Source organism: Pollicipes pollicipes, unplaced genomic scaffold (assembly GCF_011947565.3).
Source record: "Pollicipes pollicipes isolate AB1234 unplaced genomic scaffold, Ppol_2.1 Scaffold_7262;HRSCAF=8765_pilon_pilon_pilon, whole genome shotgun sequence".
NCBI classification, from domain to species: Eukaryota; Metazoa; Arthropoda; class Thecostraca; order Pollicipedomorpha; family Pollicipedidae; genus Pollicipes; species Pollicipes pollicipes.
Genome location: NW_023597055.1, coordinates 24,345,691 through 24,367,654, shown reverse-complemented (window position 1 = coordinate 24,367,654; position 21,964 = coordinate 24,345,691). Strand labels below are relative to the sequence as shown.

Sequence of the window (21,964 nt, the reverse complement as noted above, 5' to 3'; positions counted from 1 at the left end):
CCCCCTTCCCCTTCTCCCGGCGCCCGGTATGCCGGCGCCTGTCCCACCCGCCGCGTCTGAATGCCCACTCCGTCATCTGTTGCAGTCCTCTCGGCGGACAGCCGCTGCTCTCACCTGCAGGAGCTGGTGCGGAAGGCCCAGAAGAGGGTCGACACGCTCGCCAGCTATCTCACCACCGCCAACGGCGGCTACACCAAGGAGAGTGAGAAGCAGAAGGCGCTCTGGGAGCGCCGCCTCAAGCTGCTCAACCGCATGAAGGTCGGCTTCGACCAAACACGTGAGTGCAGGGGCGTCAGGAGAACCTGGAGGTCGGTGACCGCAGCCTGGTTTGATGTCGCTCTCGCTGATGTGCCGCGAGTACGGCGTTGTGGTGATGGTGACAGTACGTGATGGTATGATGACAGTATGCTTTGAGCGCGGTATGCTCATGATCACTGGTGGCTGGTGGCCTGGAGCTGGTGACTGGATCACTGCCGGCTATCAAAAACACGCGCGTGTTATCTCGCACTCGCCCCATATTTTGCGTGGCGCCTGCCCGGCCGCTGAACGTTTCTGTGTTCTGCGTCACACGCCGCTTTTTAGTGTTTCGCGCTCACTAATATTTACGCCGAGGGAAATTATTTCGCCCCGCTGGCACTCGCAGCTGCTTGCTGTAAACAGGCCCGTAAACAGCAGTTCAGGGCTGATTGAATGTGCTCCCTGGACAGCGATGGATATTACCGAGGCTGCTGTACCGGGTGGGGGAAACGCTTTGAAACGGTTATGTCAGAGTCCTGAGGGGGCATAATGGAATAAACGCGGCAATTCGGCAATCAATAAACGGGAACTCTTGTGCGCTTCCACGGGCTGGTGAAAAATAAAAACGGCCGGCAGCCTGCACCAGACCGCACCCGATCTCCTCCTGACTGCCGGCCGCCGTCCGTCTCAAACGAGGGCGATAGAGCCTGCGGTACACCACAACTGCCAAATTTCTCCTCGTAATGGGACATGCGCTGCGTGCGGATGTATCCAAACAGCACGCTGCGCACTGCACACGTCAGATGGAACCTCGCCTGGCCCAGCTGACTGACGGATGTTCGCCCGCCGTGTCGGCGCCAGGCGCGCCGCGTCACAGGACCTCCGTGCGCCCGTGCGCCCCTCCGCCGGCGTCACGGACCCGTGGTCCGCCCCTCTCCGCCGACGTCACGGGACCCGTGTGTCCGCGCTCCTCTCCGCCGACGTCACGGGACCCGTGTGTCCGCGCTCCTTTCCGCCGACGTCACGGGACCCGTGCGTCCGCGCTCCTCTCCGCCGACGTCACGGGACCCGTGCGTCCGTGCGCCCCTCCGCCGGCGTCACGGGACCCGTGCGTCCGTGCGCCCCTCCGCCGGCGTCACGGGACCCGTGCGTCCGTGCGCCCCTCCGCCGACGTCCACGGGGACCCGTGTGTCCGTGCGGGCCCCTCCGCCGGCGTCACGGGACCCGTGCGCTGGTGCCTCCTTTCCGCCGACATCACGGGACCCGTGCGCTGGGTGCTCCTCTCCGTCGACGTCACGGGACCCGTGCGCTGGTGCTCCTCTCGGCCGGCGGCGCTGTGCAGCTCACCGTGCACGCGCCGCGCTTTAGGTTCTGCCGCCGGCCTGCAGCGTCGGCCGCGCTCAGGCTGGCACTAGGTGCCCCGGGAGCAGGCCAGCCCCTGGAGAGGAGCTGCCGTGCGCTCGAGCGGCCCCGCAGAGATGGCGGGCCACTTGTGCTGGCCGGTGAGGGCGCCGTCGCTCGAGCGGCCCCGAGAGGACGCCACTTGTGCTGGCCGGTGAGGGCGCCGTCGCTCGAGCGGCCCCGAGAGGACGCCACTTGTGCTGGCCGGTGAGGGCGCCAGAGGGCGTCAGTTGGACGTCGCCCGCGCGGCTGTCTCCGGGGCTGTTGTTTCCTTTGTTTTTGTTTGCCGTTGTTCGTCGTTTTTCCTCCCACGTCGCCTTGCCGTTGCTTCAAATAAGAGGGGTGATAGTTATGTGATGACTTTTGACGCATTTGGCCGCCGCCTCATAAGTTGCACCTCGCCTCAATGTTCACATGACACAGTTCGCTGGCACAGTGTCGGTTAGAGACCACGTTTCAAATGTTTTCATGCGCATTGTAGTGAAATGTGGGTGTACATCTGTTTGAACCGCGGCCCAGATTTTTGGGCCGCGGCTGCGCTCTTTGGAAATGGTCCCATCGGAGGTAGCCCTTGTCTGCAAAATCGTGGCACGACTTTAAGTAAGTGCATGATCTCCTGTGGCTTTCGTGATTTTCCCGAAAAGCAGAACGTGTGTCGATTGACTCGTTTTGCATAAAGTGAGTATAAAAGATAAAGGGTCAAGGCTTTAGTTAGACGTTCTGTTGAAAGTTTATCATTGTTTTTTTTGCATTTGGCATGAAAATAATGGGTAAAATAAATAATAAAGCGCAAAAGGGTAAATAAAGGGCTGTAGTTAGACGTTCGGTAGAAAGTCTTACCATATGTTATTTTACATTTCTGTTGTAAAATGGAACGAATTCATTTCCGCCATCAAAAGGGATTTGTTCACGTGACTGAGGGAAGGGACGCTGTAAATATTATCAGTTAGCATTGTTGCGTGTTTTTATAAACAGACACGCGACTTGGCCATGCACTCAGGCTGTTTTTCTGCAACGTGTCTAGCGTTATCAAAATGCTACTTTTTCACGTGATTTGCCAGTCAAAGAAGGCGACATTTTGGGTTTGTTTGACGGCTATTGGATATCAGCTCAGTCCGATTTGGCCGCATATTCCCACATGGCCCACTGTACATCGTTCTTGCGAAAAGGTACGTCTTCGGCTGCATGGCTTGCTCATCCTGACGTTGGACTAGGTGGAGACCCCTGGCAACGTTCTGATTCTCTGTGGTCTGGTGTATCATGCTGCTGGGTGGTCCGGTTCGAGATGGCCCGGTGCGCTGGGATGTGGTCCCCGTGATGTGTTGTGTGATCTGTTCTTGTGTGGTGTTACCTGGTTATATGTGGTCTGATCTGACCTGTTGGTCTGGTTGTCGTGCCCGTTATAATCTGGCGTGTTGTGCCCCGATATGGTCTGATGCTTATACTCGAGACCCCTGTGTTGTGGCTTGGTCTGGAATGATCTGGACTGGTTTTGTCAGGACCGTTCTGCCGATAACCTTTCACCTGTTATGCCTTGATGTTATGCCTATGTTATGCCTTATGCTCCTTATGCCTATGCCTTGATGTTATGCCTCGATGTTATGCCTTGATGCCTTGGTAGTGTGTGGGGCGCTGGCGCTGGTGTGGTCTGGTCTGTCGTGGCCTGGCCTGGTTTCCCTGGGGTGTCGCGACCCGTGCTGCCGCCGCCGGCCAGGGGTGGTCGGTCGGTGTCGCGGCCCTTGCCGCCACAGCCCGGTCAGGGACGATCGGTCGGTGTCCGCCGCCCGGTCAGGGGCGATCGGTCGGCGTCGCGGCCCGTGCCGCCGCCGCCCGGTCAGGGGTGGTCGGTCGGTGTCGCGGCCCGTGCCGTCGCCCGGTCAGGGGCGATCGGTCGGCGTCGCGGCCCGTGCCGCCGCCGCCCGGTCAGGGGCGATCGGTCGGTGTCGCGGCCCGTGCCGTCGCCCGGTCAGGGGCGATCGGTCGGTGTCGCGGCCCGTGCCGTCGCCCGGTCAGGGGCGATCGGTCGGTGTCGCGGCCTGTCGGTCTGCTCGGCAGGTCCCGCCGGAGCCACCGGGGCCGCGTGACGGCGAAGTCACCGGACCGCAGGAGGCGCGCCTCAGGCTGGAGGAGCCCGACTGCCAAGCACCAGGCCATCTGCACCAAGTACAAAGGTCAGTGGCGGCCCGCCGGCCCGCCTGCGGCCCCGACCGGCAGACTGGCGGCCGTCGCCTCAGTCTGCCGGTCGCCGTCACAGACCGGCACAGACTGGCGGGCCGTCGCCGTTGCTGGTCGGTTAGACTGGCGGCTGTCGCTGTCACAGACCGGTAGACTGGCGGCTGTCGCCGTCGCCAGTTTTATGATGATGCGCGCACTTCATCCGAGTGGCATATGGACGAAACTGTGCTGAATTGATGCGGACCAAATGGGGTTTTGCTCCTGTTTCAGGCTATTTCGGTCTTTTGTCCTGATGAACTTTTAAACTCGCGCAGTAACGGCAATCGAATGATTGGGACCAATGATTAGCTAGCGTAGTGGATCAGACCATTTTGCACGCTCCCAGAGGGGCTGTGGCGGACTCGCGCAGGGTATCGATTCCATATACGCCGATAACTGTCAGCGGTCCGTTCAGGTTTGTTGGCAAACTCCCATGATGGCCTCCAGTTTTCATAAATTTTATGTCAATGGCGGTGGGGGGTCTTTGGCTGAAAGCCTGTTTTGCTCCTGAAGGCATGCATTGTAGGAGCAGTGTCGCGTACTGCTCAGCGTTTTCAGGGTATGTCATGCAGCGAGCGGTTTATGTAGGCGCGGGCTAGGTACGCTATGCGAAGTTGATCTGTTTCATGTTGCCATCGATGCGCGTGGCCATGGCCCGTGGATACTGACACCTTCGTCGAAACAGCAGTTTTTCCTGTGCGAAATGCAAGCTGTGATCCTCGCCGGCCTGTAAAAGATCATTCGATTATTTAGACAAGCCAGCCCAGGGATATTTTGTTTCATGTTCTGCTCAAACGTTTCGGCTCCAGTGCCGGGTCTACCCCGCTTTGCAGTGATGTGTCGTGCCGTGACCTCACCATGATCTGCTAGCCGACTGCATCAGGTCAAGGATGTTGACATTAAAGAAATCACCTTCGGCTGTAAGGAAAACTCCGAAAATGTATTGAAAATGAAAACGGTATTGTGTCTGCACAATTGAACTCAGTACGTATGTCGTTTTTGTTCAAGATCTGGCTCAATTCTCATTGATAAGCCGTCCGTAAATGGCGCTACGCATTTTTGACCTTTTCTTCCTCCCCTTCTCTTTGCTTACGCAATGATCAAGATGTCGAAAACCCTCACCCTGGCTATGCCGTTTATTGTCAAATATTAAGGGTGATTGGCAACTACACCTGAACGTAGCGAAATGCAGTCAATAACCTCATATTTTCAAAGCTTTGGTTTCTCCGCATAACCCTCCTCCTCCACCCTTCTCCTTACGTAACATCATTTATGGACGGCCTCTGAGCTGGGTCCGTCTTTTTTTTGGGGGGGGGGGGGGATTCGGCCACGCAAAAGCGCACACCCATCTTTGAGCATGTAAAAGATTACTGTATTTTATTGATGACGGCCCCCGGTCTGCCGGAATCCCATCTTGCACTTAATTACAGGGCCGTCCGCAGATGGCAGCACTGAAACAGATGGCTGCGATCATCGCCGCTTCGGGCTGAGAGTGGTCGTTCCGCCCAATGCTGGCGATAATGATCCCTTTGATTGGGGTCGCCTGGTCCAGTGCCATCAGGACAACTATCCGGCTGACGGCCAGGACATGGCGGAGAGGGGGCGGGGGGGGGGGGCAGGGGGCATCCGGTCATCAGGACACTCAGCTGAGGCATCAGATGACTGCCTCGTCAGTTTGACTAAGGCTGGTTGAGGTGGTGACAGCGTGAACACCGGCGAGTCGCTCAAGTCGCCAGTTGTGAATTACATAATGGCAAAGCACATCATCGTGGGAGCTTTATTTGGATGGTGTCTCACTGAAAATGGACTCAATATTTCATAGCTTTTCACGCTTCCCTTCACGTCTTCCCATTTTGTCGTGTTCTACATGCCGCGCACACGCGACACAACCGTATCATAGGCGCACACGGAGGACTGCGTGTGTACCTCATCAGCGTAGCAGTTGCAAGCAAGGGGTGCCCTACGCACGGTTTCACCAAGGTGGGGCGAGCACGGATTTGAAATTATATCAGATGCCTGCATTCATGTGCGCGGTCGCTAGATTTCACCGCATGCAACGCTTGTCGGGTCATCGTGCAAATGAAAGCCAACTGTCATCATCACCCACACGGCGATGTTCAGTCATATGGCAGCCACCCAAGCCAGTCATATGGCAGCCATCCAAGCGACGCCTTTTTTGACGTAATCCCTGCGGAGTCGTTTCCGAATCATGGGATTGCAACGCGACCAGCAACCATAGCATCGCTTGCCAGCTAAACTCGAGCAATATGCAGCCGCCTAGCCGGATGGTCGTCACGGAGCTTTTGGAACCCTCTGTATAAATAAACTTGCAATTTGTCACTGCCCGCACTGTGCGTGACGCATTCTGATAGATATCAGCTGGTTGAATTTGGGTAGCAGAGGCTATGGCAAACCCGCGAATGGTCACGTTGGATGGGGACTCAAATTCATCACGCTGCGGAAGTACGTATCAGCGTTGTCGCATCAACAGTATGGTGCGGGCCATGCTTGCTGGGAACTGCAGCGCTAGGAAGGGCGGTAGCAGGTGCTGTAGGACTGCCGGGACCGTGCACGCCGTCAGAAGTCCTGGATGGCCAGGGGACGGAAGGCACGAGTCGGCCCGAGACAACCGGAATGTGGCGAGGTTTATAACTGCAGCGCGCCTTAGCGGTGCAAATGCTGAGGTTTTCATCGTGTGGCCCAGCCAAGGTGTGCTGACTGGCAAGTCGGTTCTCGTGTCGCGCCGCCGCCTGCCGCTGACTCGGATATCAGATTACCCGTTCTGGTGATTAGATTCCGTGTTTCCGGCCGGCGAGTCCGGTCTCTGCCCTGGCGTTCTCAGCTCGGATCACGCGGTTCAGTAGAGCAAATGTTCTCATTTCAGTGCACTCGTAAGTGAAGCCGTACATTTTCCGGACTGGTTAAGATGAGGTGTTGGTACGAGTGGAATACGCGGGTCGGACCATTTTCGTCGTCTGCGGTTGGTGATCACACAGCGCTATGCCTTGTGCTTCCCCGGCCGTCGTAAAGCGCCGGCTGGTCCGGAGAAGGGACCTGATTATAGTTTGGCGCCTTGTCAAGTATGCCTCGATTACTCCCAGTGGCTTCGAGCTTTAGTGATATGGTCGTGATCCATGTAGACTCACCATCTAACCACTGCATTATCGGGGACATTTGGTGGTGCGCTAGGATGTTCTTTTATCTTTTTCTAAGATTTGTCGCAGAATTTTCTTGATGAGGAGCTTAGAAGAGGAATTTCTTAGAATTTGTCACCTAAATGTCTTAAAAGAGAAAGGAGATGTCTGCACTAAGTCTGCTAAGGTTTCTGAACCGCTGTCATGTGTGCCGCTGTTTTACACCCCCGTACCTGCCAGTACCCACTTTCGATCGACGTGGTTATTTCGCCCATGCTGGCTGGTGGTTCCCTTCCTAGCACACGTGCTCGGCCGTGCCGTCTGTTTCGCCCGCGGATGGCTGCCGTTTTGTGTTCCTTTCCTTGGTTGGTGGTGCCGCTCGACGTGGTTGTCGCCACCAAACCATGTGAAACACTCCGGAAGCCAGCGAGATTCGAACCGGGCGCCCTGGCGCGCCGCTCAGTAGCCCGGTGCCGTTTCCAGTTCAGTGGTCGACGTGGGGCCGACTTCAGCTCGGTGGACGGCGAGTGTGATGTCACGGACCTGGTGCCGCCGCCGGAGCTGCCCGTGCGCCAGCTGACGCAGGGACAGCGGGTACTACTTCCGCCGCCGGCCGCCGGGAACTTCTGCGGCTGGAGCCGCTTCGTCACGTCCACCCCGGCTGGCGTGCGGCCTTCAGGTGGGGACGGCGGTGGCGGGCGGCGGTGCACCGTGCTGACGCACTCTCCGGCCGATGGGTCGGCGGCGGGCCCAGGCACTGCGCTGTCGCATGTTCTGGCCTCGCAGTTGGCGTTCCTCTGCTATCGTCTGTTTGGACCGCTCTGCGGTTGGTTTGTTGTACTGTTGTGTCTGTCTTTCACCTCCCTTCTCCTTTGCGCCAAGGCCTGATGTTGCACTCGCCCTCGCTCTCGCACACGCCCACACTCCTTGATTTTGCTCTTCACCACGCGTCTCGTTTGGTATCTCACCCACCAACTGGCTCGATTTTTCTCACTTTCCACGTCCGTTACGCGCATCCGTTTCATCTCCTTATCTCTTGTATTTCCGTTTTCCATTTCATTCTCCCCACCCGGCCACCCCCACCTCTCCCTGGAAAACGTTCTGTGCATTATATTTGTGTTCCTCCTGGCATGTCGTCACCGGTACCAAACACGCCGATAGAGGCCATGGACGCGCTCTTGGGCGCAGACCGACACGCAGTCGGACTGTGCCGTCTCTGACACGCGACCCTGTGCACGGTCTGTGGTGGAAGACGAACGGGCGCTGGCATGTCGGAATGTTACCTCCACCCGGCGTTCGTACGCTTCCGTGTTGACTCGATCGAGATCTTGGTTGACCCTGACTTTGGTTGACCCTGACCTCTTGCGCAATGTGGCCTAGCTATGACTGTCGCTAGCGCGACGCGCTCCAGTGCTCGTGCATGGTGACCTGATGTTGACCTTTCTGCAGCGTGGCCTGGCTCAGGCCGGGTCTTTTTACTATCGCCGAAACCTGACCTGAACCTGTCTGCGGTGGCAGGACCTGATCCCCATTGCGACCCTTCGCTGACCTGGTCTGCAGTGTGGCGGGACGTGTACCAGCGGCTGTCTGACCCTTCGCTGACCTGGTCGGCAGTGTGGCGGGACGTGTACCAGCGGCTGTCTGACCCTTCGCTGACCTGGTCTGCATTGTGGCGGGACGTGTACCAGCGGCTGTCTTACCCGTGGCTGACCTGGTCCGCAGTGTGGCGGGACGTGGACCAGCGGCTGTCCCGGCTCAACGGCAAGGTCGCGGCCCTGGATCGGCTCTTCACGCAGATCCGCACCTCGCGGCCCCAGTACGCCAGCGACCTCCGCAACCTGGACGGCGACCGTGGCTCGCCCATGGCGCGCAAGAACGTCAAGAAGAAGAGCATCAAGAACCTGTTTCAGACGGCTGTCAAGTTCCAGAAGCACTTGCGGAGGTGAGGAGTGGGAGATGGCAGGTTAGCCGTGGGACATGACATATGTGAAGCGTGGAAAATGACATGGTTGAATCATGGGAGATGACAGATGCGTGCGTGGGAGATGACATGGGTGAAGCGTGGGAGATGACATAGGTTAGGCACGAAAGATGACATAGGTGAGGCGTGGGAGATGACATGTGTGAGGCGTGGGAAAATGCGTGAGGCGTAGGAAATGACATGGTTGAGGCGCGGGGGATGATATGGGTGACGCATGGGAGGTGACATGGGTGAGTCATGGAGATGACATGGGTGAGGCGTGGGAGATGACAGAGGTGAAGGCGTGGGAGAACGACAGAGGTGAGGCGTGAGAGATGACAGTGTGAGGCGTGAGAGATGACATGGGTGAGGCGTCGGGGATGACATGAGTGACGATCACATCTTCTCCCTACGCTTGGCGTTTGGCTTGGGCTGCTTGTGGTAAGGCTATTGATGATATTCCTTTTGTATGTTTGTTAGGGCGAGGGACGGTAGAGCGGAAATATTTTGTGTAGATATCGAGGCACTCACCGTCTCCTTAAGGTCTCACACGCACTTGCTGCTGTTCAATATGTGGTCCATGCGTCCACTTTGTGGTCTCTGGTTTCCTTGGCTTGTAGTACGTCCTGTTTTCTCTTTGAATCCCATAGCTGACTTTGAAGTTCTCTCATTCTGGACTGCCCATCCAGTCTTGGTTGGCGCCTACCACTTTGTAAATTACTGACGCTGCACTGTACTTTAACTCTGCCGCCTCTGTCGTTTGCTTCTATCATTGCTCTGTTTTTATTGCTTGTTATTTTTACTTTATTTTACAGCACCACGTTGTGGTGATCCCTCTCTCCCAGTTACCACACGACTGTATGGCTGGACACCACCGCTGCAACGTTGCTTGCGCCACATATCGGCGGCCTCAGTCACTCCACCGTTTTTTTCGACAGTGGCGTGTACCTGGCCAGCGTCATCTACCACGAGGACCGCGTCGCCATGACAGCGGAGGACTTTCTACCGATTCTGGAAGTGGACGAGTCGTATCCGAGCTCCATCCACGCCGACTTTCACTGGCTGATGAAGGTCAGACTGTCGTCTGCGCTCGGTGGTGGAGTGGAGTGCTCGGGCCGGACGGCGCTGGCTGACACGTGTCGCGGCGTGTCGGGCACTCGGGCCTGAGTGGCTTAAACCTAGCCTCAGGTTTGATATGTTCAGCTTTATTGGCCGATTTTTGGGAATGGTGTGACCTCCCTGTTCGTCAGCCGGTCATTGCTCAATGTGTGTGGATCGCGCCGCGCCGCGCCGCCAGCGCTGTCGGAACTTCGCGCACTGGCTGATTCGGCGTCCAGCTGGCGCGCCGTAGCCAGGATCGAACCAGCGACCCGTGGATAAGCCGAATTCTGGCGTCGGCAGGTGGCGTGCACGTGGGACGACGTCCGCTCGCTGCGTCAGGACATGGAGCGCTCGCTCAGCTCGTCTTCAGTCCACTTCCGCATCAAGCTGCTGGCGGCGGCCGAACAGCTGCAGGTGCGACCCGACTGGGGCGACACCTGTTTCCGACCATTGTAACTAGTTTGGGGGCATGGTGTGCCTAGATGTGTGATTTTCTCGTCGCTGTTCGTGCTTTGCGCGTTGTGCGTCGTGCTGTGCACTGGTCATGTTGCGCTAGGCCGACCAGTAGTATAGATCGGTATAGATTGGTAACTGTCAGCGGCCCAGTTATCGTGCCTTATTGAGCCGGCCGCGATCAACAGCCACTTATCGGTATCGATTATTGCAAGACGGACGTACAGTTAGCATCAGTGTTGCCATTAGCCGCAGCCGCCAATTTTTTCATTTTTTAATTGTTTTTACTGCGCTGGTGTTTCGAGCCGCACGCTGTGTCCGTCTGTTATTTTGGCTGTGACCAGTGCAAAAGGACTGCTCGGCGCAGTTTACCAGACATTCTCGGCCATAGCTGACGGTAACCGAGTGTGCAGTTTGTTGTCTGAGGCATGCCAGTGCACCTTTATCTGAGGTCAGACGGCCACTGGTTGTATTGCATTAAGGATGGCCACGTGGGGAACGTGCGGGTAAGAAGCACCAGCGAGTTTTGGTCAGACATTGGAGGTCTTTTGGCTTGTGCTGGGCGGGGCGTTTACCGTCAGCAAATTCGCTCGCGTCTTTGAAGGGAGCGTCCGACGGATTTTGTGTAAAGCGTAGACTTAGGACATGTGTAGGATACAACTTCAGAAAAGTGGTACGCAAATAAAAACAAGATGAAAAGTGGAAACAGCGAAACAAGAAGCAAAGTTAATTGCCTCTGACCAGAAATGCCAGGACCTGGAAGTGTTATGACCTTCCGTGACCCGATATTTCGGGGCCTAGTCGACCTTGGGTTGACCTGTCGTGACGTGGCCTCATCCCACCACAACCCGTGATTTGACTGTCCTTGAGTCGCCCTCACGTAACCCCATCTTTCTGTGACCTTTCTTGCTCCAACTACCCTGTGATCTCCGTGACCCTGCTTCCCTGTGGCCTTCATTGACCTTGTTCCCCTGTACCCCTCCGTGACCCTGCTTTCCTGTGACCTCCCGTGACCCTGCTTCCCCGTGACGCCCCGTGACCCGTGCCTCAGGTGGCGCTCGGCGTGCAGGATCTGGGTCAGCTGTACTACAAGCCGCTGCGAGACTGCCACGGCGCGCTCGTGTTCGTCGTCATCAGCCACATGAGGTACCCTCCCCAGTCGCCTCCCCCTCCCTCGCCGTCGCCGCCGCGCGCCAGCAGCGTGTGTGTGTGTGTGGGTGTGCGTGTGTGTTGTGTGCGTGCGTGCGTGCGTGCGTGTGTGCGTGTGTGTCGTGTGCGTGCGTGCGTGCGTGCAGTGGCTCGCCGACTGGCTCATTTGTGCCAGTGGGTAGGTCGTATGAGGAGCTGGTGTTTAGCGCAGCGAAGCGAAAGCACGCTGAACGCCGTAGGCTGACGTCGTGGGTTGCGTGCCAAACTTGACAGCGTTTTGGTTTCGTTGCGTGGGCGCTGCAGGTGATTTTTTATCGTCTCCGTGGTTCAATTTGAGCATTGCTGGGATCCAATGGTGTTCGGTTGCGTTATTTAAGCCAAAGCTCCATCCACACAGCGGTACGCCGCTGTGAAATGTGATTCCCACGGGTCTTTCGCGAATGAGACGGTGGGAATGTATGTCATCACACGAGCGGGCCCGCGTAATCCTCTCAAACTGGCGGCATTAGCGTGCGGATGGAGGCTTGTCCTGTGTAGGCAACTGGGACGAAAGCTCTGGGATGAAACCGCTGTTAAGTTTTGAATGTGTCCCTCCTCTCTGCCAAGAACCCGCACAACATCGATCGTCGCTGGCATCGATGTACATTCGTTTTCGATGTCTGTGGCCTGTGTTAGAATACACTGTTGGTCGAGTGACCGGTCTCCATCGGAGCCTGACGTTCGCCGTCACGAACGCACCAAACGTCAGTTGCGCCCCGGCCCACCGAAGCCGCTCATGTAGCCGCGCATCCGCTGACGCCAGCCGCGCTGGTGTCGCCGGCAGGTCGGGAAAGCTGCCGTCGGCGTCCGTCAGGTGGCAGCAGGTGAGCAAGCTGCAGCGGAAGGTGTCCACCTCGGATGAGGAGCCAGCGGTCGGCGAGAAGCTCTTCGCCGAGATCAAGGTTGGTGCTGCGGTGCGCCGTGCGGCGCCGCGATGTGCGTCGCGCGGAGTGCGCTGACCCGGCCCGCGGGTTATTCTCAGGACTTGCTGGCTCCGTATCGCGGCGCTGGCTTTCGTTGAAAGGACGGCTCGGCTTCATTCAGTGTCTGTTGCATGGAGCCCACAGACTCCTATGCCAGCGGTGTGGTGCCGTCCTCACTGCCCACCATGTCACTGTATCATGTTCATGCCTCATCGAAGAACGACGACATCACTTTGGTCCGCAGGCTTCGCCCCTGACGCTTAAAGATGCGCTCGGGGACAGTTCCCCCGTTCTTGATTCCAAACAGCTCTATTCGTTCTTAAAAGATATTGATTTTGAAATCATTTTCACACCGTAATAATTCAGTAAAAGCATCGTTATGGGCGCAAAATGACCGCTGCAGTCGACGCGCCCGAAAACACCAATGAACAACAAACAAAACAAGGCTTCATTCAGTATTTCTAGGGGCGTTTATGCGCACGGTGTCGTAGGACGGTGCCAGCCAGGAGTCCCACACCCGGCGCGTGCTGCACATCATTTCTGTGAATGGCCACATTATGTTGCACACGGACGTAATGTATACATGTTGTATGTCGTACACATACGCACACATACACATACGTGGTTGTGTGTGTGTGTGTGTGTGTGTGTGTGTGTGTGTGTGTGTGTGTGCGTGTGCGTGTGCGTGTGCGTGTGCGTGTGCGTGTGTGTGTGTGTGTGTGCGTAAGTGCGTAAGTGCGTGTATTGCAGACACACGCCAAGCACTTGACTGTCGTGCGCCTAAAGACGCGGCGTTTGCAGTGTGACGAACACCAGCAACCAACCAACATGAACGCATGGCATGAATGCACAGGCGCGGCGGAGAGAGGTGGCGCTTGGCGCGCGAGCTCGCGGCGCCTGCCGCGCGCTGATTGAGCTAACGGTGCGCGCGCCGCCGGCAGGACATCATCACCTACCACATGGTGTCTTCGGTGGGCACGTCGCGCGGTTTGTACCTGGGCTACCTGCAGTGTCAGACGTCGGTGGACCTGATCCGGGTCAGCGTGGCGCGCGACAAGCCCAACGTGCTGCCGCACGTGCGCGTGCGCGACAACGCGCACGTTAGCGGGTGAGTGCCGCCGCCGCCGCCGCCGCCCGGCAGGCCAGCGGCGGTCAGCATGAGCGGCGGCCGGTCGGGCGCACAGAAGCCGTATCGTGGCTGGCGCGGCCCCGGCAATGCCTGCAGGCGTGTCGCCTGAGCTTAGGGACTTAGATGGCAGCTGGCAACGATGCTATGTTGTGTGCGGTGTTCTCCGCCTATGTTCTGTGCTGGAGTACTGTGGGGTTTCTGGTGATACGTTTAGTTTGTGGTCACGTTTGCTGCATTGCTGGGTCCATGACGCGTTTGGTTTCGAATTTGTCGAGAAGTTGTCTGTCTTTGCCAGGGCTGGGATGTCAATTGTAGCGTGTTGGGTTGGGTCAGACGCATTGACAGGACATGGTGCGAGGAATTCTGCGTCCATATGAGACAAGTACCGTAATTATTCGTTATGGGGAGGTGTGGGCTGTGGGATTGTCCTTGGAAAGTGCGTGGAATGCTGATGTGCCAGCGCCGCGGAGGCGGACAGACCAGACCGAGAGTCTAACAAAGTCTCTAACGAAGACCTTGCGGCATTGTTACACTGCCGACCCGCTGCTGGTGTCCGGTGGGATTAGAGAACCCGATTCACTTGTCCTTCTTGTCTGTTTGTCTGTTGGTACTTACATTCGGTGCCACTGACCTGATTGACACTGATTCAGTGTCAGCCGTCTGTTGCGCTCAGTGAGGGACTGTGGGTGGTCCTGACCCCCCAACCCGTCCCCGTCTGTCACAGGGAGGAGTGGGCGTGGCTGCAGGAGTTCGGCACCCGCCGCGAGCTGACCGAGGAAGAGCAGGTGGACGGAGGTCAGGTGGTGACCCCGAGGTCACGGTTCCGGGCGCAGGTCGAAACAGCCGTGCGCCGCCTCCTCAAACTCATGGACGTGCCCGTGGAAGAGGCGGCCAATCACAGGTCAGACTCTGCGGGAAACCGCCGCTCATTGGTGAACGGGATAGTTAATCCACCGTTCATTTGTGAAAAAGATTGCGATTTCAGTACGACGCCACGAGAATATTGCAAGCATTATAGTAAAATGGAATTATACAACTATCATTCTTACGTCCCCGGCTGAACACAAGATGAATGTGCAAGGATATTGCGCTTTGCCTACCGCTAGCCTGTGGCATGTTGACGCAGTAAGCAAGCATGGGGTGGCATCTCTGCAGACGCGTGTCCAGCTGTGTGCTACGTGGCCGTGTGCTCTGTGGCCGTGTTCTCCGAGATTTGCAGCGTCTTCCAGGCTGACGCCGCGTGCGACGTGCCCCGCAGGCTGTACAACGTGGAGGTGCTGGAGCTGAACAGCACCACCAGCTTCCTGCTGTTGATCCCGGCGGCCGACCAGGTGTGCTCCATCCACCAGGCGGAGGAGCTCGCCGCGCCCAACGACTGCCTCCGGCTGCCCGTGCAGGTGAGGCAGCCCCTGTTATGGGCAGCTAGTACACCGCCAGCGGGGCCTTGTCGGGTTATGAACAGCTGGTGGTCGTGCAGTTAAAGGCTGCATGCTGGTCGCAATGTGTATGCTGTCCTATGTTGCAATGCAGAGGTGCTGCACTGCCGCGAGTGAAAGTACCGGTGCAATTTGCTACGTCGACTTAAGACTAAGTGCTTCTAACTAAGTTGAGACTAAGTTGAGACGAAGTACGTTATATCGTGATAAACGTGATGAATCATTCGTGCGTTATCGGAGTGGTGTTCGTTTTTTGCTCACACTGCGTACGGTGTGCGGACAGATTTTCGAGATGGTGCATATGATGACGTACCAGCGGTCGTTCGTCAGTCGCTACAGCCGGATCAGTTCGATCCTCGAGACGGACACAATCATGGCGCAGCACGCGCACCGGGAGGTGAGCAGCGACGGTCATCACCTCACCCATGTCAGTGCTGATCAGAAGAGGTGCAGGCAGATCGTTACTTTTTGGCGGTTATGTGCGACCGAGCTGCCAGGACTAACACTCCTCCCCCGCCTGATGTTTTGTTTGGGTTACTTAAGGACGCCTCGCTGCTCAGTCAATCTGGTTTCTGCGTCAAATAATAGCTTGGTAGACTCAGCCGCCATGCATATAGTAAGCACTATTAGCCGCACATAACCCTGTCGTCTGGCGCAGCCCGCTCGGGCAGTCGGTGACTGAGGGAGCCGACCACGCCGTCGGTGGTGTGGGCTCCGCCGACGCCACTAGTCGTCCATAACCTCAGCCGGAGTTTCAGTCATGGGTCTGACGTTGTGGCATGCCCATGGGCGGTCAGTGCGAGGGCGTGGGGTCTTCAGGCGAGTTTTCGCTCGTATGTGGAGGGAGACTGGATTTGGGAGCGGTTTTTACCACACAACACCGTGGGGAGAGTGCGAAGCTGTGTGCTATTGGTGGGAATGATCGAAGACCGGGTTTCCCCAAATAAAGTACCCATTTCCCTTTCATGGGTGGAATGAGTCTGTAAACCATCTTTATCGTCTGGCATGTTAGTATGCGCTAAAGTTTTGGTCAGATGGCTGTCCGGCTATTGTTAGCTGATATGAAGGTCATTCCCGGTTAGCTCCGTTGGAGAGCACTGGGCCCAAAATCAGAAGGCACTTGGTACAATCTCAGCAATTTGCAGAGCATAACGTCGGTTGTGACGCGTGCCTGGCTGAAATCTAGAAATCTAAACATTGTCATTAAACCTAAATATCACCAGGTCCTTTTTAGGACCCGATAAGGCCTGACGACGGTCCAATAGTTGAACGGCCGTAACATTGTGTATATACTAACGCGCCAGCTTAGGACGATGGTCTGACCAGCAATTTCATCCCTGATATTAATCAGTCGTCACAATTCTTCCGTAATAGGGCCTGCTGCTGTTGGTGTTTTTTTATAGGCATGTAGACATATAGACGTCAGGCCAACAAAGGACCACGAGGGCCCATCGAGGTTGGCCTACCTCAGGTTCCGCGCCCATCCTTAACACTAATCTTCCCACCTGACCCGCCTGCATTTAGCCATAAATGAGGGCCTTAGACCGGTAGAACTTGTTTAAACTATTTTTTGCTGCTAGGGAAGCAGTTCCTTCAACTTCGTTCGGCAGTCCGTTCCAGTGATTCGCTTCACTGACTAAATGGCATCTGCCCCTTTATAGTTCTGCTCCTACCTGTTGCTTATTGAAACCGGTTTCCCTCAAGGATAGGCCTAATTTCTAGCGCTCCTTGTAGATCTACCCTGTCTATCTCTCTCATAATCGTGAATATCTTTATCAGTTCCTCATCTCTACGATATTTCAGTGAATACAAATCCAAGGCCCTGAGCCTGTCCTTATATTATAAGTTGCCAAACCCATTCATCATCCTAGTCGCTTTTTGTTGTACTTTCTTCTGCCTATCTGTGTCTTTGTACGTATGGGGACCAAGCTTGTGCGCAATACTCTGGGTATGGTCTGACATAAGCTAAAAGCAACTTTTTTAACAGCATTCCCACTCATGTAATCGACATTCCTGTTAATAAGTCCCAGCATCCAAAGTGTCTTGCTCCTCGCAGCCCAACTTGCTTTTCAGCCTTTAAATCCCGAAAAATTATAACCCTCAAGTTCTCTACTTCCTCGATCTGGACCAACTCTTGGTCTCCCATGTTATAGCCCAGTTTTTATTCATTTTTATCCAACTGCCAGAATTACCCACATGCACCACCTCACACTTATCCTATTCAAATGTCATCTGCCACAGAGAAGCCCATTTCACTAGTTTCTCTAAGTCAAGTTTCGCGTGGTCTGAATTTTATACACCCCCATCAAATTATCTATCTATGGAGGCAATATATATTTTATTAAGGACTCCAAGCCAGGCTCGCCAAAGCCGAGACTCGTCCATAGCCATCAAGCTCATGGTAATTTTGCAGAGATGAAAGTGCAGAGAACTCCGCTAAGGATGTCACTGGTTGAGCGATCTTTATGTGTTGGTACGATGAGGGACAGTTACGGAACGCTTTTTGGTCGTGTCAAGGGGCGAAGCAGTGGGACAAAACGAACAGGTATCGCACTGCAGACATAGCTGATCAAAGATGAACAGCTCCGCGGATAGATCCGTCACCCCAAACGGATCCTCGAACCTCGTGACTCGGAACTACAGCCAGCCGACGGCCGGCCCAGCTGTCCACCCCATCAGCCGCCTACAGTCCTGCACCCCACCGTTATGTACGCTGGCGCCCAGGGACCTCAGTAGCCGCCCATGACCACCGGCTGTGCGTCTGTGTCCGCAGGCGTTCAGCGACTCCGAGATCAGCGAGGCGCGCGGCCGGCTGGCGCAGCTGCAGACGTTCCAGACGGAGCTGGAGGCTGTGTGGCGCACGTCGCGTTGGCTGACCGACGCCATCGCGTGGGCGCGAGATAAGTCTCAGGTACGGCCGAGCCGGGTCGCCGGCCCTGCGGCGTCCCCCGTGGCCACCGGCCCCAACAGGGCGCGGCCGAGGCAGGGTGGAGTGTGGGTTCAGTGTTGTCCTAGCGTCCAATGCCTCGACGTGGTTCAATGCAGTCCTGGTTTTCTGATGACAAGCAAGGCGTCTGCGAGTCTTGGAGAAGAATGAAGCGGATGCTGTTTTTGTTGGTCAGAAAGTGGCGGTCGGCTGCGGTTCAATCGCTGTGACTGTATATCGAACGGGGTTGGCAGACAGCTTTCGTGCTCGGACAGTTGAGCCGCGTCAGTGGTACGACGCTGCTGCGACACTGGTACGACACTGGGTGAGATGCCGGTCTCACCGCGTGCGGTTGCGCCTGCAGGACGGCTGTCCCCTGTCGTTGGCGGCCCTCCGCTCCTGGGACGGTCGTGACGTCAGCGTGTCTCCGGTCCGAGACGCCAAGCGGCTGCGCAAGGACAACGCGCTGCCGCCGCCCAGCCCCGCCGAGTTCCGCAGGTCGGTTACAGGTGGCGCCGGCGGCGAGGGTCGTTTGATTCTGGGGTGCTCGTGGTGAACTGGTGCGTGAGGACGGCTGCCTGATCCCGGCCGCTGCCCCGGGCGTTTCTAGCCAAATGCAGATTCAAAGGGGTAAATGTACCGCACATGCTATAAAGTATGTGTGACAGACTCTTCTCTGTGCCATGAATACAGTGTTGTGTTTTGTTTGGTTTGGATTTTTATGGCATGGAAGCGTAGTGTGTAGCTTAATTGGTCGCGCATTTGTGGGAACATTTGCTTGTGAGTCGGCGATGTCTTTCATAATGATAAGAGTCAGCGAACATATGGGCCGGTTCACTCGTCAGTGGCGTCGCCGCCGTCACCACTGACCGCCGCGCCGCCCGACAGGTCCAGCTCGCAGCGGCTGCTGAAGCCGCGGCCCGAGTTCCAGAAGTCGCGAACCTCCGAGTGTCTGCTGAAGCCACGTGGCGCCGGCGACGAGGCGCGCGCGCTGCTCGGCTGCGAGGACTCGAGCAGCGAGGACTCGCTGTCGCGACCGCCGGCGGCGGCCGGTGCGCGCGGCGGCGTCGGCGCGCATCTGCTGACCGTGTCGGCCGACCTGCGCAAAAGCTCGGCGCCGGACGTGTACGTGCACGCGGACGTGGAGCGGCAGTGGGGCACGGCGCTCAGCCGCTCCACGCCCAGCTTCGGCGGCGTCGAGCGGCTGGCGCCGCCGAGCCGGCCGTGCGCCCGCGGCGAACCGCTCGCCGAGCGACGCCGGCAGCCTGGCGTCGTCGGCGCGCAGTCTGTCCTCCAACGACACGGAGACGGACACGGTAAGCGCGGACGAGGCGGACGAGTCGGCAGCGGCGGCGGCGCCGGGCGAGCTGCAGGTGTTTGCCGCCTACGAGACGGGCCTGGCGGCCGGCACCTCTGTGCGGCTGCACGTGACGCCGCGCACTAGCGCGCGCGAGGTGGTGGACCTAGTGGTAAAGCAGCTCAACATGGCCGTCGTGCTGAAGGGCCGCCAGGGCCCCGTGTACGCGGCCGACCAGCTGCGCGCCTTCTGTCTGGTGGCTGTGATCGGCGCCCGAGAGCGCTGCCTGCGAGACGACTTCCGGCCGCTCCAGCTGCAGAACCCATGGCGGCGCGGCAAGCTGTTTGTGCGCCGGCGCGCCGACGTGCTCGCCGCCATCCAGCAGAACGCTACACGCGGCGCGCCGCTCGTCTGAACAGTGACGTCATGCCGCGACGACCCGTGACGTCATACTCAACCTGCTGTGATCGGCGATCGGAGGATTCTGCGGGGGGCGCCGCCGCCGTCTTGCGGATTGCCGGCTGGAGGATTTGCGATTGTGTCAACATCCCGGGTGTATTTGTCGCTGCGGTGCACTTGTGCTGCCATCTGTGGGGCGCGCAATGATACTGCGCTTACCAATCGAGATTAGCGATGTCGTGTTGTGTGCGCATCCACGACATAAGCGCTTTATTGCGTATATTTATCTGTGTGTCGACGCTGCAGCCCATAAGTTATGTGCGGCGTTGGAGGCGTAGGAAAATAAACCGGGACAGGCAGAGAAATGTTTGTCTCCTCGCCAACAAAGATTTTATTCTGGTTGTGCTAGCTGGGGCGGCGACATGTTTGACGATTAAAAGGGTCGCTAATGCATTATAGCCCTCACATCCGCCCTGCTATCCTCTCCATCGCCTTGCCCTCCGTCCTCGCGACGTCCCGTTTGTCCTATACAGGCTGCATGGGCCAGCCACGAGCGGCCCGAAGTGTCCCCTGGTGGTGGTCGCCGTCCGGATGCCGAGCACGCATGCCGCGTACAGTCCAAAATATCTCTCTTGTGAACAATGGGGGGTATTGGGGTTAGTTCGCTTCTTATGTTCAAAGCGGGTTCAGTGGTGCCATTTTTATTGGAATTCATGCATGTTTAGCGGTACGCGGAGCTAAAAATCGGTAGTGTGGAGCTATTTTGGCTCAAGCCCTTAGCGCTCGCTTACGATGCTAGCATTAAATGTTAGACCATAACACCTAGCTGGTCGGTCACTTGGAGTGCGAATAAGAGAGGGAGGGGACAGCGATGCCTAGCAATGAAGAGGTGACTGGCAACAAAAGAAGAAAACAGCGGTGAAATGGATGCAAAGCAAACCTTTGCGGCGAAATTGGCTCGATCGTGTTTGTATGCCAATAAGATGTGAGCTTACGTGATGACCCTTGGGCCCCATCTGACTTCAATTTGACCTCTCTGTCCTCTGTTCTACCTCAACCAAGAAACTAGAAAATGTCAAACCATGTGAAAGAAGTTCACGTGTACCGAGCAGACCTTCGTGCTACATCGTTGCTCCCCCAAATAATTGTTATGGACACGCATTATACACCGTTGCATTCCGAAGCGTGTTCGACGCACGGTTCTGAAAAGTATTGATCTTCTGCAGTGGCGCTCGTTACCCCTGCAGACAGGCTTGCGTTTTGACTCAACTTTTTTAGTCGGCTCGGAACTGGCTCAGAGGTTTTGGAATCCGATTCAGCTCATGACTCAAAGCCGTTCCAAATGGATTGATTCGGTTTAGTTCAGACTCATTGTTTCCATTGAACCATTTGACTCCTGACTCACGCAGCTTGCGAAACCAAATATCCGATGTTTCTCTGGCTCGTGTTTATATAATATATAAATATTACACGCGGTGCGTGTCACACAACAACAGCTGCATCATCAGGCAAAACATAATATATGAGACAAAGAACTCACTCGTTCAGTGTAAACCGTTATGGTTTAACATGTTGTTTCTATAGCCTTGGTTTTAAACAAACACGAAGAACTTGAAAATGCCACACGTGGACATACAATGACATACGACCAATTCCACAGGCATGTATCCGTTTATCACAATTTCTAACCGATATGATGAACAAGGGTGGAACGTTTCATGCTTTTGGGGGCTATGCCCCCCTCCCCGCGATAGTGAGCCCAGCCCCCAAAGTTTGGCTGCCCCCCCCCCCCTCCCAATATCGGGCTGGGGCCTCCAATATTGGACAGAGCTTCCACCATGTGGAACCTGGCGCCTAATACTCATCAGTTCTTTGAAATAAATATAAATTAGTGTTAGGCATACTGGAAATACATTGCATCTTAAAGTTTGTATTTCTATGTGTTCCTAAGACAGGACGAAATTGAATTACTGATCTATTGATTCAAAAGGTTCTTGTACGATGCTGATCTTGTACGAATCATATCAGTGTTCATCAGTCAGTGACCCTGAGCGTCGGCACCGGCAGCTTCGGCTCGCCGTCACCCGCGCTGCCTGTGTCCGGACAGCGCTTGTGATGTTGGCGCAGCCTGGCCGTCAGCGCGTCCTGGCCATTCGGTAGACGGTT

At 56.5% G+C, this 21,964-nt stretch overlaps 1 protein-coding gene across 1 annotated transcript in view; it reads left to right on the top strand.

The window, feature by feature from the left end:
- The window catches only part of LOC119113622 (ankyrin repeat and fibronectin type-III domain-containing protein 1-like), a 22,478-nt gene extending 2,327 nt beyond the window's left edge, over positions 1-20,151 (top strand). The window contains exons 2-16 of the mRNA XM_037237910.1: positions 86-258; positions 7,470-7,665; positions 8,709-8,928; positions 9,885-10,017; positions 10,348-10,461; positions 11,552-11,646; positions 12,473-12,590; positions 13,553-13,719; positions 14,465-14,641; positions 14,999-15,137; positions 15,460-15,573; positions 17,950-18,087; positions 18,467-18,600; positions 18,991-19,154; positions 19,288-20,151. Of these exons, the coding sequence (XP_037093805.1) occupies positions 86-258; positions 7,470-7,665; positions 8,709-8,928; positions 9,885-10,017; positions 10,348-10,461; positions 11,552-11,646; positions 12,473-12,590; positions 13,553-13,719; positions 14,465-14,641; positions 14,999-15,137; positions 15,460-15,573; positions 17,950-18,087; positions 18,467-18,600; positions 18,991-19,154; positions 19,288-19,814 (2,609 nt within the window). The 3' untranslated portion in view covers positions 19,815-20,151. The remainder of the gene's footprint in view (positions 1-85; positions 259-7,469; positions 7,666-8,708; positions 8,929-9,884; positions 10,018-10,347; positions 10,462-11,551; positions 11,647-12,472; positions 12,591-13,552; positions 13,720-14,464; positions 14,642-14,998; positions 15,138-15,459; positions 15,574-17,949; positions 18,088-18,466; positions 18,601-18,990; positions 19,155-19,287) is intronic.
- Positions 20,152-21,964: the final 1,813 nt, after the last annotated feature.